Source organism: Globicephala melas, chromosome 4 (assembly GCF_963455315.2).
Source record: "Globicephala melas chromosome 4, mGloMel1.2, whole genome shotgun sequence".
Taxonomy (NCBI): Eukaryota; Metazoa; Chordata; class Mammalia; order Artiodactyla; family Delphinidae; genus Globicephala; species Globicephala melas.
Window position 1 is genome coordinate 17,782,153 of NC_083317.1, and position 22,029 is coordinate 17,804,181.

The 22,029-nt window shown below is 38.4% G+C and overlaps 1 protein-coding gene across 1 annotated transcript in view; it reads left to right on the forward strand.

Moving 5' to 3' along the window:
• ADAMTS5 (ADAM metallopeptidase with thrombospondin type 1 motif 5) overlaps positions 1 to 20,190 on the forward strand; it is a 43,881-nt gene extending 23,691 nt beyond the window's left edge. The window contains exons 3-8 of the mRNA XM_030880961.2: positions 481 to 648; positions 9,052 to 9,335; positions 10,809 to 10,992; positions 11,366 to 11,541; positions 13,485 to 13,660; positions 19,127 to 20,190. Of these exons, the coding sequence (XP_030736821.2) occupies positions 481 to 648; positions 9,052 to 9,335; positions 10,809 to 10,992; positions 11,366 to 11,541; positions 13,485 to 13,660; positions 19,127 to 19,694 (1,556 nt within the window). The 3' untranslated portion in view covers positions 19,695 to 20,190. The remainder of the gene's footprint in view (positions 1 to 480; positions 649 to 9,051; positions 9,336 to 10,808; positions 10,993 to 11,365; positions 11,542 to 13,484; positions 13,661 to 19,126) is intronic.
• The last annotated feature ends 1,839 nt before the right edge of the window (positions 20,191 to 22,029 follow it).

Below are 22,029 nucleotides of genomic sequence, written 5' to 3' on the forward strand. Positions count from 1 at the left end.
ACTTGCAGAACATTGAGTTAAATACAGATTTTTTTCAACAGTGGATGGCGGGGGTAGGCTGGGGGATGCTCTCTGATCTCCTGCGGCTTATAGTTTGTCAGAGAAGATGGAAAATTAGACAAGCATTCAAAATAATATGTAGTGAGGGCTATGACATAATCCCACAGTTGCCTTGCAAATTCTAGATTCTAAATAAGGCCTGTTTCTACATATCCTTGAGCATGTGTGATCCAGATGGATTATAGGAGCATCTACTCTAGTGTAATTTTTCAGTTTTCCTCTAAATATTCACCAGAAGTGACCACTCTGACTACATGCAGCTTTAATTTACCTGGGGGTCCAGTCTCTGTGTGAAAAGGCAGTTAAAATAAACTCATATACAATTGGGAGGAAAAAAGTCAAGTGCTAGTATAATTGCCACAGAAAAGTAGAAATACAAAAATCACTCATTATTTGCACTTCATTTGTTCTGTCCCTTAGGACATCTACTTGGCCTCTCTCATGATGATTCCAAATTCTGTGAAGAAAATTTCGGTTCCACAGAAGATAAGCGCTTAATGTCTTCCATCCTAACCAGCATTGATGCATCCAAGCCCTGGTCCAAATGCACCTCAGCCACCATCACAGAATTCCTGGATGATGGCCATGGTATGTATAGTTCCATAGGCTCAGAAACAAAACTTGGAATTATTGCAAGTTGTACTTCATTATGTCCTCGTGATGTTCACCTTACCTTCTAAGACAGTGGTTGCTTAGAAAGTGTCAGAAAAAGGAACAAGGGGACTGTCTGTTTGTGTGTAATGCCAACGTCCTCAGTGGCATTATGGCAATGGTATTTTTGCTTTTGAATTACAAAGTTCAAAGAGAAGCAATGTGGGAGACCACACAGAATGCCTAGCCAGTGCCCTGAAAGCCTGGCTTTTATTCCCTCTTTCACCACTAGCTTACTGTGAGAACATTGGCAGATAATCTTGCTTCCCTGCTATTAATATGACTCTCAGAATTATTTGTTACATCCTTATTATAGGGGCGTGGTTAAAATGTAGGTGACAGTTCTGTCAGATTCTCTTTATGGCGACATAAAACCAAAAATGGAAGCTCTTTAGATTTGCATTCACTAAAAAGTTTGGTTTCATCCTGACAGCCTGTTTTCCTGAAAGTGGAGTGAAAACTGCAGAACAGGAATAGAAAAATCAATCTGAATGGTGAGAAAACAGTTTAAGAATTTCAAAAGAAAATCCTTGGCTTTATCCCCTAAGTACAGTTCAAGAGCACAGCACATTTTATTAAGTTCTGCAAATCTAGGATTAGTGCTGTAAATTATATAAAAATACTAAGGAAGTCACAGTTTTAGAAATAATAAATTCTGACCCTTAAGTAATCTTTGAAACAAGCTGTTGCTAATTTCCTAGCATTCCTTGTTACCTTAAAATATTAGAAACACAGGAGAAGAGATGAGGTAGAGTTGGAAGAGATCTTCAGAGACCACAGAGTTCAAGTTTCTCATATTACAGAAATGGACATCTTCTCATTCCTTTTTTTTTTTTCTCTTAAAACATGTCTCTTTCTAAAACTGGTGGTTGAAGTGAATGTGACAGAAATTCTTGATCATGATAATTGTTCACAAATTTATCTCATGATGTATGGTTCAAAGTTAGATAAACAGAATCTGCAATAGCTGTTTTTCCTTGTTCCACAAAGTTTATGGCTTGAAATTTTTGTAACTTCATAGTGAGTTGGCCATCTTGAGCTTTGGCTACATAATTACACAACAATTAATAAATTCAGTTTTTTTCAGACAAAAAGAAATTCCACTACACAGTTCTTTGCTATCTTGTAGCCAAAATGTTCATAAACTCATTTTTGCTATGTTAATGGTGAACTGGTAATGCTTTAGTTACTCTCAGCTACTTACATTTACTATTCCTGAAAACAATCCACACCCATCTTGCTTTAAAATTTCCCTTAATACAAAATAAATGTTCTTTGTTAGTTGAAATGATGGCCTAATATCTTGATGATTCAGAAACAATATCAAGAATCAATGTATTAGGTTTTTCCTAGACTAATATAAAGTGGTAATTTTCTGTTTAGTTAGCCCAGTTTAAAATGCTGATTAAATGCTGATAGAGTCCTGGAGTGAATGCTTACCTAATTACCTGCCTACCTACATTGATCAAGTCCATATCTAATAACGTTCCTCTTGGGTGGAATCTTAGTTTCCACTCTTAGTATTACTTTTACTGTTTTTCTTCAAGTTTCCTAAAAATGGAATAACATTAATATTTCATTTCAATATCACACATTACTCATTCCAAAAGGTTGAGCTAAACTTTGAATCACTAAATGAACAGATTTAGTTGCTAAGGCAGCAAATACTTATGGCTAAAATTGAACCAACTTTTTTTCCTTGTGTAAGTATTAGGTCAGCTAATTACAATGCTGTGCAGAATTTTGTTCCTATTGCCATATTTCTGGAATGATTCATTTATTTCATGTTTGTGGAATTCATGATTTTACTTTCCATGCAGTAAAGACGCTCCCAGTATTGTTTTCATTTTTTAAACATTATTTCTGTATTTAAAAGAATCTACACTCAGATTTTTTTAAATTTTACAACAAATTTTATACATCTTTCTGTGTCTACTCCAAAGGATCTCATGGTAGATAACAGCCAAAACCATACTTTTGCTAGAAATAGGTCTTATTCATTTGCACTGAGGAAATCACATCTGAATTCCCCATTTATATGTTAAATAAATAAATAAATTCAGTTACCAACATTTGTCGGACAGGAAATTCTCATAATATATTCATTCATTCATTCCTTTCATCATGCCTAGGCTCTCTCACTTTTGAATGTGTTGGTTAGGCAGTCTTGTGTTTTAACTGCCCCATCCCACCAAAAACTTCAATTTTATCAGTAGCATATAGTGAGTAAAGAAATTTCAGAATGATGAGAATCTAAGAAAGGCACTGCAGCTGTGACACAGTGGCAAAGTTCAATTACATTCATTTCAAAACAGACGCAGAACTGAAGCTACAATACACTCTGTAGCACTGTCATTTACACTTGAATTTAAATAGTTTAATAACGTTTAGATTGCAACCAAAAGCTGACTTAAGTCAGTTAAAGCCAAAGTATGACAATAGGAACTAATCAACAGGATTTTCAGATGGTGGCAGTTCTGACATTTCAACTCCAGATCTTAGGAGAGAACCAAGGGGACAGTCAAAGCCCAAGATGATGGAAAAACAAACAAAAACGCAAACAGAATACATCTTTGTTCGAAGACTAAGCTGATATCATATCATCAAACCTTTTCAATTTACTCGTAGGGAGCTACTCACATTTGCAAGCAGAGCCCATTCATTCATATGTAGTAGAAATGGTTCTACTATTTTTCTGTTCTAATTTTCTAGGCCACTAACTATTTAGAGCAAAAAAAAAAAAAAAAAAAAAAAATTAGTCACTTGGGTGCATAGGGGATGCCAGACAGGTAAGCTGAGAGAAAGAAGTAAAATCATTTGACAATAAGAGAGAAACCAGAAGAGCTGTAAAAAGTAGCCCTGAAACAGTAAAAGCACAGTGGTCTGGCACCATGTTCCAGAAGGTCAGAAACCCTCTTACCCCATTATTGTATCCTGCTGAAATCCCTCAAGATTTCAGCAGGATACAATAATTGATACTCAGAAAAGAAGTGATTTTCTGTTATTTAGGAAGGTTAAATTAGGACACTCATGTAAAAGGCAGCAAAGCTATTGATGTTTTTAGGTAGATAGTCTCACAAAATGGATACAATTTTTAGGTGGTGTCTAAAGACTACATTACCTAGAGAATCCATTTATGTAATAGCTTATCTGTCTTGTTCCCACCTCCAGCAATGCTGGAGAAATGATGTCTTAGAGTACAATTAAATTTGAATCATTTCATTTGTTTTTAAAATTATTAGCCATAAGTAGCCAGACATGTGTAGCACTCTACCACTGCCAAATTTAAATTTCCTAATATTGAGTGTTTCCCGTTTTAGTTCCAACAAGAAATATGCAGCAATTAGGTTATGGTTGAAAAGTCAGTGTGCAATTCTAAAATAACTGGGCCTGCAGATTTGTGATTCAGAAAGGAAGAAGCCATGTCTTATGGAGACTACCTCCTCCAACTCAGCCTGGCCAAGATACTTGCAGACTTCCTGCAGTGTTTATACAAGTTAGCTCTAGGCAAGCTGGCTAGGAGTATGATCCTCAAAAATAAAGGTAAGCACTGGCAGAGAAACTGTTCAGCAAAAACAGTTATTAAATTTCTTTTCTCAAATGTTTAGTAACCATGAAGCCAAAAACAATAGCCCTGTCTGCTGGATCCCTCAGTTCACAGTGCCAGGTGATAAGAAGGACCACTGCCTAAGCAGACACAGCTCAAGAACACCCAAGACACAGGCTGCTAAGGAAAATCTAAAGACAGCTTTGAAAAATTCATATTTAAAGAGCTAAGTTTACAGCCACTTACTGAACACAGAACTTTGGAGAGAAAGTGGTATTAGAAAACCAATTCTCTGAATCCTTTGTTAAGTGTAGACAGTGAAGCTAGTAATAAGATCTTAACATTCAGTTTTTAAGGCCCTACTCATAAAATTCAAGGCCCATGATGGTATTCTCTTTATTTTCACAGTAAATATGTTCTTTAACATGGTCTGTGAGTAAAACATGTTCTTTAAGTCCACAGTGACCCATATGTTTAAAAAGCTATGCTTCATCCTTTAACACAGAGAATTTTTAATCGAATTTCCTTGGCATCACATCTGCTAAACAGTGTACTACAAACAGATCCCTTGAATTACTTTGGTCAGCAACCACTGTCTGTGCCTTTGTCATTGCCCAAGTTAGTTTATTCATCACTGAACCCATAATGCATCAGTGACTCTTTTAAACATGCAAATAAAGACCTTAGAAAAGAGTTGCAAGACCAGGGAGATGATGCTAAAAGAAGAAACTTTGCAATGTTGTGAGCCTTCTTTGAATGAGTTTCATTAGGTATATTCATTGATTTTTCCTAGGCCAAGGATATTTGGACCAATTCGTTTTCTGTTTTTTTTGCCACACCATGCAGCTTGCGGGATCTTAGTTCCCTGACCAGGGATCGAACCCGGCCCCCGGCAGTGGAATCGCAGAATCCTAACAACTGGACCACCAGGGGATTCCCTGTTTGGGCCAATTCTTATTTTCAGTGTGCGTGTATTAAAAAGGAAGAGAAGACAGAAATAACTACAGTGCTAGAAACGGGGCGGGTCGGGGGAATGAGAAGAATAAAGAACAACCAACCTTCATCTGATGTTTCATTTATCATTAATATGAAAGACAAACAGTGCTAGAAGTCAGATATAAAAAAACAAAGATTTTTCTGCTCCATTTCCTGGAGGCATGGCATACCTTCCATCACCCCAAGTGTACTTTGTGGCCATAGAGAGACTACCACTTTCTTTCCTTTATTTATCCATCTCAGATCACTGGCTCTTACTTTTTAAATTTTCTACTTTACTTATAACCTAACAGTTAACTTAGCATTTAACTTAACATGGATGGTGAAACCAAATATGTGATGTGCACACATTTTCATTGTCTTTCTTTTAGAAACAATCCATCTATATACGCAGAATGTTAAAACAAAAGGAAGGAAGGAAGGAAAGGAGGGAGGGAGAGAAAAAGGAGGAGAGAAAAGGAAAAAGAACTTGGCAATTTTGTGGAACAGAATAAACAGACAAAATGTCAGCAGCAAAGCCCAGACAGGATTTCAGGCTAAGATAAATTTTAAAATATGTGAAGATATGGTTGAGAATAAAAGTAAAACAGATTAAGAAAAGTCATCAATAGATTGGACACTTTTAGAGGTCAATATAAAAGATTCTAAAAGACTGATCAATTTCCTCTCTCAGCTCTCCCCCAAACTGTACATATTTTTTAGATGAAAAGTGTATATCCAACCCACTATTACTTAAATCTTAAATGTTTCATATCGTGAGATTTGAAATCAGGCTTTATATTGATTTTTTTATGGTTGTCCCTTGGCCCAAGTCTTCCCTTTGGTAGCACTGTCTGTACCTATTTTATTGCCAAAGGACATAATTCAACACATAGATGGAATGGATAGACTGTAGATTTCACTGTTAACAGAAACTAATGCAGCAACAAATCCTAATGTTGAGAGCATTAAAGTAATAAATGAATAGCAAATCTGAATAAATCATTTTATTTTAAGCAAGAAAAGTTCATCTCCAAATGACCTCTAAGGGAAAACCATAGAGCTAAGATATCTCTCTTTTTTAATAGCCAAGTAAATATGTTATACATTTTTAAAACTTATACTTTGGTATTGAGCTTCATAAAGAGAGGCCACATCTTGGAGCCTCCTTTGTCATAAGCCGATTCCAAATTGCATTGTATGTTTCTTTTCACACATCATACATCATCAGGGAGGTAGAGGAGGTATCAGTGACCGCATATCCATGGAGAGGTGCTGAGTTATTTCAGCTTGGGAGAAACGAGGTCGACCCATGCCACATGCACCCACACATGTTAAAGACTTCCCAGCTAATATTTAGTTACCCAGTCTTACAGTCTGTGCTTTTCAGTAAAATTTTAAAAAAAGAGAAAAGTTTCTTCAAACAGCACTTTTGGAGAACTGGAAAGCATTCTTGCTGCCTCAGAGATCTGTTGACAGTCTTCTACCATCAGCAATCCGCTATGCATTCCCTGGTTTACACAGGCTCTTTTTTATGTAGCAAGGAAGATAATGCTTTTCCCGGAGTTCCAAAGGGCCTCATCCCACTTTATCTTCTAAACAAAGCTTAGTGAGGTTTTACTATCATTCCTTCCTATTGACTTGCTGTTGATGTTTTTCTTTTAACTTAATGTTTTTCTCCTCGAGTTCTCTTTGGCTGGATACTGATTTTTAATGCTTTTTCTGGCTTGCCTTAAGAAGCTTTACCTCTTCAAACGTTCTGGCTCAGAAGTTAAGTAGGAACTTTGCTCTTTATTCATTTTCATATAATGCCTCCAACACAGATTGACAAATTTCAAGGTATTCGCTTTGAAGAAACTTGAGTGTAGTTGTAAAAACATTTGCAGTATACTTAAAATGTGCTGAATATTCCATTTCTCAGTGGAAAGTAGGATTTAAACATGGTTTTCTTTTGTTGAATAAAAAGAATGACTTGAATACATCTGAAATGTTGTTAAATATGTTGGGCATAGTACCAATAGGATTGTTTTCTATTTTTCTGGTCCCCCCTTATAGCTCTGTGAGCTAATTTTACCCTTCCAGTGTCACAGTGAGGAGAGAAACATTCCACAGATCTTAAAAATAAATTAGGGAGCAGTTAACTAATTTGGCCAAGAACACTCAGCCATTTAGTGTTTTGCCAGAATTAAACTTTAGACCAACTGTTTCTTCCTTTAGCTACCATTTAAAGGATCCCTACACATGCCTGCCCTTTAGCAATAAAATAAGCAATCTATCCACATGCTCAGCAGAGGCAGGATGGGCCTCTGAGCATAAAACCCTAACAGCTATGGGACCTTGGGTAACTGATCCATCTTTATACTCCTCAGTTTCCTTATCTGCAAAATAAAACAATGAAAGAATCTGCTTCATAGTGTTCTCGTAAAGATTGAATAAGCTAATACATTTAAAGAACCCGTGTCCCCTGCATCGGCAGGCAGACTCTCAACCACTGCGCCACCAGGGAAGCCCCAATTATTTTTAGTATTGTTAATAATCAGTGTGTAAATCTTAAAATCAAGTAGACAGAAAAACACCAGAACTGATGGGCAATATGTAAGCTCCTGTATGAAGAGAAGAAGTTGAAGGAGTTAACTCACTGGGAAGGGATTTCTTAGGGAAGCTTTTTGGGGAAGGTGAGGCACATTTCAGCTTCTGAATTTGCACTGTCTATGTCAGCTTCTACTGACCTCCCCCGCCATCCCTTTATAATCCCCACATCACTATGTACTGAGAGCACCAACTTGTTTGTGACAGACACACTCCAAAGACCCAACAAATACCAACTGCATTCAATAACTGATACAAAGGGGAGAAAAAGGATGCAAAGAGTAAAAAAATGGGCCTAGTCCCAAGTTATCAAAGATGTTTTCTTTTCTCCTCCCACTGCTCCTGATATGTGATGCTTGAAAGCTCTTTATTAAAATTCTTTCAGTCTAAGAGAAAGACTTTATTTCCTTCAGTTTATTGGGAGACCTTTAGGGGCAGATCTGGGTCATTTTTCTGTATCCCTAATATCTAGTATGTTTGCTAGAACATTGTAGGTGCTAAGCAAATGCTGGTTGAGTGCAGGGATGAATGAGGCATCCACTTGTTTATTACTTATGGAATTAATGGAAAGGCGACATGGATGGGGGATGAGTCCCCCCCGATGCAGGGGACACAGGTTCGTGCCCCAGGCCGGGAGGATCCCACATGCCGCGGAGTGGCTGGGCCCGTGAGCCATGGCCGCTGAGCCTGTGCGTCCGGAGCCTGTGCTCCACAGCAGGAGAGGCCACAACAGTGAGAGGCCCACGTACCGCAAAAAGAAAAAAAAAAGAATGGGGTAGTTGGAAGTGGAGAAAGGGATATAGAAAGGGTGCAAGGACAAACTCTGTTTCTCAAAGTTGTAAACACCTATTTATTATTGTTGTTGTTGTTATTGTTATTATACCCACTATCTTATTTCCTCTAGGGCCAACCCAGTTTCTGTTAGTCCCTCAGCACAATGACTATTTTCACAGCTAATTATTATGAAATAATTTTATTTAATCAAACCACTGCGCATCATTATGTATACCCCAGAGCACATCATCCATGGGAAATCCTAGTGGGTGCTGGTGAGCTCACAGAGGCACTCAGCCTCATCCACAGGGAGTCCCCTCCCCAGGGCCTCACACTGCAGATCTGTAGATGCATCATGTTTCAGCACCAGCTGGAGTCTTGCATTTTCAGATCCATAATTTTCAAGGTTTGAAACAGAGACACAGAACAGTGGTCAATCTTGGTTATTCTTTTAGGTAACTGTTTGCTAGACCTGCCACGCAAGCAGATCCTGGGCCCCGAGGAACTGCCGGGACAGACCTATGATGCCAGCCAGCAGTGCAACCTGACCTTCGGACCCGAGTACTCGGTGTGTCCCGGGATGGACGTGTGCGCCCGCCTCTGGTGCGCCGTGGTGCGCCAGGGCCAGATGGTGTGTCTGACCAAGAAGCTGCCAGCCGTGGAAGGGACACCATGTGGAAAAGGGAGGATCTGCCTGCAGGGCAAGTGTGTGGACAAGACCAAGAAAAAATATTATTCAGTAAGTGATTTTCTTGTCACGCAGGGCCTGGAGACCTAAGGTCTGATGTACCTTCCTGTGACACCTGTGGGGATTGGCCACAGAAGGCTCTATTTCCTAGTTAAAATATTTTTCCTTGAGGGATCTATTTACAGCTCCCTCCTTTACCTGCAAGAGCCATCCCCAGCTGTCAATTACTGGAGAAAATGCAGATCTCAGGTTATATCCTGTAGCAAATAAGTAGACAGCCCAGATTCTGTCTAATTGAGACCCCACGTAGGGCCCCAAATTACCGCTTGGGAGTTTACTTTCAAACTGCTCGTAAAGTTATTGGAATACCTTTATTTAAATTCGGTAAGGAAATAATAGCAAAGCTGATACATTGTCCTCATGCATACTTGGTGAAATGGTCACGCTTTGGTCCAAAATGGTCACGCTTTCCCCCTCATGGCAAGTTAATCTAACTTCAGGAACTATAATAGCCACACCTGCTCCAGGGAGACACCTCCTCCCTCCCTATGCACCCGGTCCACCAGCTTCATGTCAGCAACTGACACCTTCACTGTCAAGGTCCAAGCAAAGCATTTGTTCCCTCTCACTCATAACATTTTCAAAGTCCCTAGAAGAGTGTTGCCATAGGCGTGTTGCCTGTGCCTTTCAAGACTAACACACAAGCAAGCATCCTCAGATACCCTGACGCAGATACCCTGACACATACAACCAGAGGAAGTTCTTCAGGAATTCCCTCGGCAAAGGCGTTTCTAGTATCTTCCTTTTGGAGTCTCTCAGCTTCCTGCTGCCTGCCGTGTTTCTATAGCAATAAACCTGGGATGTCATAACAGGACTCTTCATTCCCTGTGATGTGGGTGCATGTGATTGGGTGCTCTTCAGTATCTGTCCCATTTCTTCTTTACAGGGTGTAATGAAGCCAAGCCCAGGTCAGATACATTTATGCATGTGGCAGAGGATCTGTCACAGGTGGGATGTGTGATGTCAACAAAGGGACTGCAGAACTTCACTGCTAAAGAGGGAGAAAAGATGGAAGCATAATCAACCTGGAATCATACAGAATCTTTAGCATCACACAGTTCTTTAAAGATGCAATATCAGGGTGGACACAAAGTGAACTGTGGTTCGGTGGTTATTAACAGAAATGTGCGGTATCAGAAGGTCCAAATAAGCCACGAGCAACCCTTGCAGTGTGCTCAGTACTTAGGGTGAAGTGTTCAGACACTCTAGTGCTGGGGGGTAGGGGACAGAAAAGGTGGATTGCCAAGATTTGGAATCACATTGTAATTCCAGAGTGTTCAATACCTGTGACCATGTTAAATTCAGTGAAAATTTAACTGTGATGAAGTGTCCACCGAGCAACTGAATTCAAATGATTTCCAAATGTACATTCCACTGAGTCATTGAATGCATGTGATTTCCAAATGTACATTTTGAATGTTTTCCTCCCTTCTCAGTTAAAATATCTTCTATTTTCTGTTTTAGACATCGAGCCATGGCAGCTGGGGATCCTGGGGTTCCTGGGGCCAGTGTTCTCGCTCATGTGGGGGAGGAGTACAGTTTGCCTATCGCCACTGCAATAACCCCGCGCCCAGAAACAATGGCCGTTACTGCACAGGGAAGAGGGCCATCTACCGCTCCTGCAGTGTCTTACCCTGCCCAGCCAATGGTACGCTGCTCCCAAGTGTCAGCAACCATCATGTGTCGGGTGTAATTTGTGTTCTAGCAGTATTAAATAGCGGAGGCTGGAGAAATAGCCTATTAATCTTGTACTGCACAGTTCCGCCAGTATGCAAATCAATAACAAGTACATGAGTGATTTTAAAATTATTATTATAAACAACTGAGTGTTCAGGGAGTAGGAAGAAAATAATTGCTGTTTTCAACTCTGTGTTGAAGATAAAAATCCTTCAACACTGGTGTAGAGAGACTCTGGAAAAAAAATATATCATCTATCATCTCCTTAAATGTATTTAAATGAACAAGAATATATCTAAGTTTCAGAACAGAGAGAGTAATAATGTGACATGCTTGATTTTTAGGTAAATCTTTTCGTCATGAGCAGTGTGAGGCCAAAAATGGATATCAGTCTGATGCAAAAGGAGTCAAAACATTTGTGGAATGGGTTCCCAAATATGCAGGCATCCTGCCAGGAGATGTGTGCAAACTGACCTGCAGAGCTAAGGGCACTGGCTACTACGTAGTGTTTTCTCCAAAGGTAACTGCATGCAGACGGTCCAGAAACAGTAGGCGTCCATGGTGGAAATTATTTGGTAGAATGGAGCCTGCACATACCAAATGTAAACAGTCATTATTTGGGGGGGTGGCTAGGTTTTGGAAGGTTTCATTTTCACCTCTGTAATTTCTATATTTTCAAACTTGCTACAATAAATCAAAAGGATTTTGTAAACAGAACAAGTAAATGTTTTAAAAGCTATTTTTGAAAAAGTGTAACTCTCTGTCAAGAAGGTGAATTGCAAACTTAACTTCAAAATAGTATTCCCTAGGTACATTTGTAAAGGGGACTATAAAACAAGAAAGTTTTCTATTTTTCTGTCATCTTTTACTGAAGAATTTCTTTGGTGATTCATGAAGATAGATTCAAGATCATCATCCCTGACCTAGACTTTAAAATGTCTTGCACCTTTAAAATGAATCAATGTCCTTTTAGTTATATACATTTATAATATATGCATGTGAAATTATCCCTTGTTTTCCACAGAAGAGCATTTTCTAACTTATTGAAGTTTCATTTCTCACAAGCAACATTATGCGGCAGTTTAAAACAGTTTATCTAATTTGCAAATAGGTGCTATATTTAAAACCATCTCTGTAACTGGTCTTCAGATATTTATGACATATTATTGAAAAATAAGTTAATGTCCAAGTTATGTAACATTTAAAATGTTTTATCTTTTTATTGAAAAATAATACATTTTCATTTAAAAATATTATAGAGAGATAAAAGCAAAAATATTACCTGGAAATATAATCATTTAGAGAGCTGTTAACCTGTTGAAGAATACCCTACCTCACTTTATACACATATGCACCCTCATATACACACACTTATATGAAAGAGTTTTGTATATACACAAATACAAAATATGTATGTTTACACATATGACTATATATGTTACTTATACATACTTATATGCACAAACCACTGAGTCCATATACATAGTATTTTGTAACTAGCTTATTAAATATATGCTAATTCTTTTTTTTCAAAAATATTCAGTCTCTTCCAGTAAGTACTTTTCTCTGACCTTCCCAGACTTCTTTTTTACACAAAATTGTCTCTACTTCAGTGTCTCACAGTTCAACACAATAGGGAATGCTTTCCAACCGTTACAAGGTTGTGACTGTCCAGTGTAGATTTTCAATTTTGTTATAGTAATAACAATTATGCACAAGACAGAAATAGAGTCACAGATATAGAAAACAAACTACCAAGAGGGGAGGGAGGAAGGGATAAATTGGGATTGGGATTGACACATACACACTACTATATATAAAACAGATAACTAACAAGAATTTACAGTATAGCACAGGGAACTATACTCAATATTCTGTAATGACCTATATAGGAAAAGAATCTAAAAAAGAGTGGATATAATGCATATGTATAACTGATTCACTTAACTGCACAGCAGAAACTAGCACAACATTGTAAATCAACTATAAAATTAATTAACAAAAAACAATTGTGTAAACAAAAAGGATGTCTGCATTCGTGAGCCTGCTCGTATTCTGCTCTCCACACAAGTGACAGACAGTCCCACACTAAGTGAAAGATTGTTTTTAGCAATAAAAAGGCAAGACTATACCATGGGAACGTGTTACCCACACAGAAATGGAGACTAGGACCTCGGGTCTCCTAACACATTCGGAATTAAGCTCAAGAGATAAAGAAGAGAGAAAGGGCATAACCCCAATCTATCCCAGTTCTTCTTTCTGCCAATATGTCAAGAATTTTTCAGTTGGATACTCCTGGAAACTATGGGTTTTTTTTTTTTTTTGATTGGTTGTTTAGTTTCCAAAGTACTAGCCATTCCAATCAAACTTAAAACTCCCAAATTAGAACTTGCAATTTTATCAAAGAACCCACCTACGCAGGCCCAAGTATTTCCCACTGCTAACGTGTTTCTCATTATTCAGGTGACCGATGGAACGGAATGCAGGCCATACAGCAATTCCGTCTGCGTCCGGGGAAAGTGCGTGAGGACGGGCTGTGACGGCATCATTGGCTCGAAGCTGCAGTATGACAAGTGCGGAGTGTGTGGAGGAGACAACTCCAGCTGCACAAAGGTGATTGGAACCTTCAATAAAAAAAGGTAACGTGAGAGAACGATTGCCCTTATCTGATCTGAACGAAGCTTTAGACTCTTGCAAAATTGATAAAGGAGAACTCGTGTTACATCATAAGCTATCTGTGGGAGGACATCTAGCCAGGACCTAGTTACACATTATGAATATGAGAAGTGAAGGGAAGGAGAGGACATGAAATGAGCTCTGCATGCCGACTGGAAACCCATGGCACCTCTGCGAGCAGATTAACTGCAGTAGCCGTGGGTCCAGGTTTTACAGAGTGTGAAAAAGGCAAAGAAAAAGTCTGTGACATTCCACTTTAGCCATATCTTGCAGATCTGTTATTTCTGAAACACCATTTAGGAAGAGATGGCTGGTTTCCAACGTAACTACTGTTTTGTTTTGTTTTTTTACAAATACATTCTCATTAGGCTGTAGTTTTATTGAGAAAACATTTCTCAATGCAAAATGTAAGTTATCTGCAGTAGTGTAGATGGCAAGCCTGTTTTTGAGACAGCTATCCTGGTTTATATCTACTCTGTAAAGAATAATGTCAGTTTTCTGCTTCCTCTTATGGTCCTGATTACACTCTTGCTTTACCACTTTCTGGCGTGAAATATTATACTATCAGCTAGGATGGCTGAGTCAGCTAAAGAGTCTGCTGGAATGCAGGATTGTTTTTCCTCTTCACCAGACCACTCTTATGCTGAGTGGTCTTGGTCAGGTTCACCTGTATTCCTGATATATGTGCTGTGTTGTCTTTAACTGGAGAGGAATATACAAACCAAGTCAACAATAAGAATTTCTTAAAACAATCGCATGCCATGGTAATGTAAAAAACTAGAAATGACCTTTGATAAAAAAAAAGTATGGCTGGAGAATTTATTCTGTATTAAAATATGCATTACTAATCCTATTTGCTAGTGATATAATAATTATTCATCTAATTGTGTTGGGCCATCTAGGTCAAAACCCCTGCAAGTCCAATTATATCCTGCGTTTTAATATATTTCAAAGGTTCAAGGCTCCTTAGAAATGATCCAGTCTAACGTTTTGCTTTACAAATGAGGGAATTGGGACTCTGAAAGTTTAAGACTTACCCAGTTTTACTTGGCTGATAAATGCCAAAGTAGAGGCTATAGCTTAGGTCATAAAAATAGGATGCACAGGCCATTTGTAAAAAAAGAAAAAAAGAAACCAAAAAAGAAAGAAGGGTAAAAATTCAGGAGCCAAATGAGAAATAAAATTATTTTTTTTAAAAATAATACCCTACCTTATGTACTGTATGCTGTGTATCCTTCCTACATCAACTTATAAACCTCTTTTTATAATGCTAAATTTAGCATTAAGCTTTTTTATTTACAACAAATACCCGCATATTTGATGTCACCTGAAAAGGGGAAGGAAGACATTCATGATAGCAACAAGCAGGATCCCACATAACTGCTTGCAAATTGATTTGACCAAGATTATAGTATGTGGTACAAATGACCTGTTTGAGTATCCTATATAAATTATCTTGGCCTAGTGTGATCAATAAAAGAGAACATTGATCTTGGAGCTGGAATATTTGCAATCACGCTCTGGCTCAGTAATTCACTAGCTATGTGATCTTTGAAGAGTCACTCAACTTCTTTACAATTAGCATCCTTGAGAGTAGAATGGAAATAATAGTAATTATCTTGCAAATGAATGTTGCTGTGAGGACCAAATGAGATAATGCATATTAAACTACTGCACTAAGTTCAAACCTCTTCACAAATACGATCCTAATTTTAATTCACTCCTCCCTGAATTTTCTTCGTGTCAGTAAAGGGCAACTCAATCCTTCTACTGCCTAGTACCAAAACTTTGGCGTCATCTTTCACACCTCATTTTCGCTCACACCCCACATCCATCCATCTGCACATCCTCTCAGTCCTACTTCCAACATATGTCCAGAATCTGGTTGCCCCTTACCGCACATGCAGAAGCACTGCCATTTGGTAGTCATTGTCTCTTGCCTGGACAAATCCAGCGGTCTTCCCACGGGTCTCCTGGCCCCTGGCCCCTCACAGACTCTTTTTCACAAAGCAGAGAGAGCCATCACTTTATCACCTAAGTCAGATGGTGGCATTCCTGGGCTCAACCCTCCAATGGCTACCTTCTCACTTAGAGTCAGTGTCCGAGATCTCTTCATAACCTGTGAGATGCTAAAACATTTGGTCCCTGCCCTGCTCTGAGTCCCTTCTACACTGGCCACTTCCCTTGCTCTGCACTAACATACTGGACTTCCCAACACTCCTCAAACATGGCAAGTGGCAGCATGTGCACTATTTCCTCTGCCTGGAAAGCAGAGGCACTGCCAGTGCTTCCTCTAGAATTCCTTTAGATGTCTGTTAAATGTCACCACTACCCACCCCCCAAAAAGGTGGTGGCTTCCATAAGTGAATAGGAGCATCTCTCCCCCATCCTCGTCATTCCTCTATCTTCTTACTCTGTTTCTTCACAGCTCTTAATCAACAGATATTGTCACATATTTTGTTTGGGGGTCTAAGCCCCACCCCACTAGAATATCCCTTCCATGGCAGCATGCTTAGTATGTAAGAATGCATGTATTCCTTCATGGCAGGTACTGTTCTTGTACTGGGGAGATAGCCCTGAAGAAAAGAAGATTCCCCTGCTTTGCCAGCCACACTTCATACTTCATAGTTATATGAAAACATCTGCATTCATTCATGGTAGCCAAGGAAGCTGGTTAATGTCTAAAGTGTAAATAATACCAAGAAGGGTGCAAAGAAAATGAAAAGAGTACAAAGGGAAACCTATTTTACTAAAACATCAAGAAATCAGAGCATGACTATTTACAATAGCCAGGACATGGAAGCAACCTAAGTGTCCATCAACACATGAATGGATAAAGAAGATGTGACTCGTATGTACAACAGAATATTACTCAGCCATAAAAAGAAACAATAACTTGAGTTATTTGTAGTGAGGTGGATGGACCTAGAATCTGTCATACAGAGTGAAGTAAGTCAGAAAGAGAAAAACAAATACCTTATGCTAACACATATATGTGGAATCTAAGAAAAAAAAATGGTTCTGATGAACCTAGGGGCAAAACAGGAATGAAGACACAGATGCAGACGTAAAGAATGGACTTGAGGACATGGGGAGGGGGAAGGGTAAGCTGGGACGAAGTTTAGAGAGTGGACATATACACACTACCAAATGTAAAATAGATAGCTAGTGGGAAGCAGCCGCATAGCACAGGGAGAGAAGCTCGGTGCTTTGTGACCACCTAGAGGGGTGGGATAGGGAGGGTGGGAGGGAGACGCAAGAGGGAGGAGATATGGGGATATATGAATATGTATAGCCTATTCACTTTGTTATACAGCAGAAAATAACAGAACATTGTAAAGCAATTTTACTCCAATAAAGATATTTTAAAAAAAGAAAAGAAAAGAAATCAGGGCATGAATCCTCATACTTCCCAGTGGCTCTGGAAGCTCAGTTTGAGGCCTGCGCAGTGCTGAGACTTCCCAGCGATTCTCGTGAACATGAGTCAGACTCTAAGAACAGGATTAAAAAAAGGGCTCTCCCGTCTAATTCCCTTACCCTATATTCTTCGCTTTCTTGACACTCTGTTTGGTATCATTTAAACTCTGAACGTCACCAGAACTTATTTTAACTGTTATGAAGTACAGTTGTTGGAGGGAAGGGATTCATGCAATGGGGACGTGGTAAAAGGAGCATAAAGTGTGAGTCGAGAGGCCTAGAACTGCCACTCATTAGCTCTGGAGTGAACTTGTGCAAATACTTTAATACATCTCCACGTTACAGACTTTTTAGGTAAGATGGAATGTTTTCTCCTGGCTTTGTTTGAAGCCATCGTAGAAACATCTCATCTCTTAATATTAGATACTTCAAAAAAAAAAAATCCTGTGACAGAATCTAGTCCAAATGTATTAGAAAATTTAAGATAATGAATCAAATTAGGGAATTCCCTGGCAGTCCAGTGGTTAGGACTCCGGGCTTTCACTGCTGAGGGCCCCTGTTCAATCCCTGGTCGGCAAACTAAGATCCTGCAAGCTAAGTGGTGCGACCAAAAAAAAAAAAGCTAATGAATCAAATTGAATAGATAAGCAACATCATCAGCATTGCATCTTCTCTCTTCAACACAGTAGGAAGCTCTGACACCTGTCTGGCCATCATGGTAGGTCAGATGCCCAATAGAAAGGGGCCTTCCCTGGGGATAAGCCTCCTCTCCAATTCAGAGGAAATGTTTGAGTGGGTAACACATTTGGATTTTACATATATGAATCCGTTATCCCGTATCCTCTAAACTTTAGTAAGAATTTAGAAGTGAATAATTAAATTTCACACACATCCGTCAAACTGCACAAGTAAAGTATTTGTTTCCATTTAAATAACTAGAAAAGTAAAACATATGAGGACCTTAATGTGAAATTACTTAGGCAAAGATTTGGGCAAAAGATGACTCCTCCCCACTGGTCTAGTCCCCTGGTGCTTAATTAACCTTTCTGTCCTTGTGTTTTCTGCAACCTTATGGGTATCAGAGATATTTATGCCTTTGCCCATTTTCCTGAGCAGATGATGGGTCATTAGAGATCTATCTCATATGTCACTCACCACAAAGCATCGCTCAATTGACCATAACACTTTGCAGACCCTAAGCTTTCAGGGAAATTTGCTAAGGCATTAAGGATTCTTTTGTCCTTTGATGATTCTGGTAAGCTACGGTTACGCAGTTAAAGAATTTTATGTTCTATTTTCTGTCTTACCCCAGGAAATCCAGAGTTTTAGTAGAAATGGAGTCAGAGCCTCTAACCTGTCTATAGCCCAACAAATAATTAAATCCGTGGTTTCCCAACTAGTCTGCACCTTGGAACAGTGTGGGGAACTCTAAAAGTACTGCTGCCTATGACCCATCCTGAAAGATGGGGATTTAACTGTTCTGGCGTCTGGGGATTTAAATTTGTAGACTTTGGAATTTTTAAAAGATCCTCACATGATCTTAATATGCAAACAAGCTTGAGGAACGTTCATTGAAAGACTTCTATGAGATTAATTGAGGGTAGATTTTTGCTGGTTTGTGTTTACGGGCATTTTGTGCCAGAAAAAAACTAAAGTAGCTTTGTAAAGATGATAAGATTTGATAAGGATGTGTGATTTTTGTGTAAATCTTTAACTAAAGGTAGTATAATTTTTAAAACCAAGGCAGGTTGCTAACATCATCCTAATTTTGAACATCATAATACAAATGTATACAATGTGGTAGTCTGACTGCAATTTTATTTTGTTCTAAGAAAATTAATTTTTGAAGGCAATTTAAAATGAAGCTTTTTAATACATTAAAACTTTATATTAAGTTAAGGTGAGACTTTTAGAGAATTTCTATTTGTTTATCCATTTGTTAAGCATTTACTTACTTTTCTTTCCTCCCCTTTCTTTTTTTCTCTCTCCCCTGTGGACATTCCTGCTTCCAGCAAGGGTTACACTGATGTTGTGAGGATCCCGGAAGGCGCGACTCACATAAAAGTCCGACAGTTCAAAGCCAAAGACCAGACTAGATTCACTGCCTACTTAGCCCTGAAGAAGAAAAACGGTGAGTACCTTATCAATGGAAAGTACATGATCTCCACTTCGGAAACCATCATTGACATCAATGGAACAGTCATGAACTATAGTGGTTGGAGCCACAGGGATGACTTCTTACATGGGATGGGCTACTCAGCCACGAAGGAAATTCTAATCGTACAGATTCTTGCAACAGACCCAACTAAAGCCTTAGATGTCCGTTACAGTTTTTTTGTTCCCAAGAAGTCCACTCCAAAAGTAAACTCTGTCACTAGCGACAGCAGCAATAAAGTGGGATCGCCTACTCCACAGCTGCAGTGGGTGACGGGCCCTTGGCTCGCCTGTTCTAGAACCTGTGACACGGGCTGGCACACCAGGACGGTGCAGTGCCAGGATGGAAACCGGAAGTTAGCAAAGGGATGTCTTCTCTCTCAGAGGCCTTCTGCATTTAAGCAATGTTTGCTAAAGAAATGTTAGCCTGTGGTTATGATCTTCTGCAAAGACAACTGGATGATTCATCACTGACACAGTCGTGGTGAACACGAGGTCAACCGAAAGCACGGAAAGTCACACTTCAGGGTCATTGTCAACAGGAGTCCGATTATGGGCAGAATCTGCTCTCAGCGACCAAATAAAGATGTGCACTGCTTCATGGGACAGTGGTGACCTTGGAATATAGAAAAACTTGGGAGTTATTGGACATCCCCTGGGCCTACAAGAATACAAAAACACTGATGAATGTAGGATCAGGGGACATTTGAAGATGGCAGAGCAGTCTCCCCCTTGTCACCTACCTCTTACAGAATGTCTACAAAGGCATCGTAATCATTTTCGTGCATATTATTTACACAGTAGCTTATTTTTACTGTTTGTAAATACATTCTTCCTTGGTATGTCACTTTATATCACTTGGTTCTATTAATATATATATATATATATATATATATATATATATATTCTATAAAAAAGTGTTTGACCAAAGTAGGTCTGCAGCTGTTTCCACTCCGTCCAGTTTCTAGAAAGAGCTGTGGATGTTTTACTGGAAATTAAGAACTTGCTGCTGTTTTAAGAAAGATTTAGTATATGTTTAGACTACAGGAGATAAAATTTTCGTCAAAAACCGTTTTGACAGCAAGAATCTTCTGAGAAATTCTGAAAAGAAAAAAGAAGCTCAATATATCTAGTCATTTAAATACATACAGGGGTCCATTTATTTAAGCCTTTGACTGCCTGTATTTTTTCAGGCAGCCAGCCAAACTAATGCATAATTAGGAGGTAGAAGAAATGTTTGTGTGTGTGTGTATGTTATCGAGTCTGAAAATTAGTTTCCTCCTGTTAGAATTTAAAAAGAAAACAAATACATGCTTCACCATATTTTCAAGTTATATTTTCACAACTGCTTTCTCTTTCTATGGTTCCCATCTGATATCTCACAATGTGTAATATACATTCAGAACACACAGCAAAGAGTTTTCTATCACCTTCAACACTGGTATACCTCTTACCAGCGAGCCTTTAAAATGCATTTTGTTTTTGCTTGTTTGTTTTGTTCAAGGGTTCTGTAGGACCTACAATGTTTTGTACTTCTTGTTGACTTGGTAGTTAGCCATATCTAGAAGTGGTTATCATTAATGTGGCTAGTGAAAAAAAATGGTTAATATTAATAATACTGTTTCCACACCATAGGCAATAATTCCTTGCATTGTCTTTTTTTCTTAATCCAAGTATACTTATACTGTACTTAAGATTTTTCCCAATTAGAAAGCATTTGGTTGTACCAGTAAGTGTTTGAGTGATGAAATGTGATGGTCTTTGCAAAGTCTGCTCTTATTTCCATAGCCTGTCTAGGTAGGTTGTGAGTTAGAATAGTTAGACATGGAAAACTTTTACAGTCATCTGCATAAAAATCTCATAGACTGTAAACTGCATCCCTCTACCCCATAGCTCAGAAAACCTAAGATATTTCATTTCATTTGGTTTTTCTTTTTCTTTGTGAAATATCACAAAGCTACTTGTTTCTATAAAATTTTATAATAATCATACCAAATGTGCCTATTTGTAAAGATTTGCATATAAGGATATTAGGGAACTATTGTTTGAGTTTCCTTACGCTCATGAGAGTTTATTTTTATTATAAGATATTTTTAATATAAGAGGATTATGTAATTGATTTTGCTATATAGCACATTCATTTCAATAGACCAGGGGAATGGATGTCTCACTGTTTTAAGTATTTTCATAAGAAATCATTAAGAAATCAAAACTGTTAATCATCCTTTGGATTTTCATAGACTGACTTTGCTTTAGATGTGGTCCTTTTTTCTTAATAAATTACCAGTTAGAAAAAGGAGGCCTATACAAGACTGGTAACCTCCATTTGATAAAGGTACCAGATATCAGGGACAGGGAGCAAAGCTATTCATATCAGTCAGAAAAAAAAATTAAAAATAAAAATCACACCGACCATTGACTATGCAGAGAGAATTAAGAGAAGGACCAACTTTACTTTTTTCCAGTATTCAGAATAACTTGAATCAAGTGCTTAAACTATGACAATTTTTTTTTTATCTTTTGTGGTTATATTGACAGCAACATTAAAAAATAATTGAAGAGCAAACATGATTTTGTCCTACTCTGCTTCTCCATACTGTATTCATAGATTTTTAAATATGATTTACCAATGATTCATTTTTTCCCCAAATATTAAAGTTTTACACTTCTCATGGGAGCAACCCTAGAGAGCTTAGAACAAATAAACCACTATTCCATGCTTTTAAGGAGTTTCCTTTAGGGTTTTTGTTTGGTTTGGTTT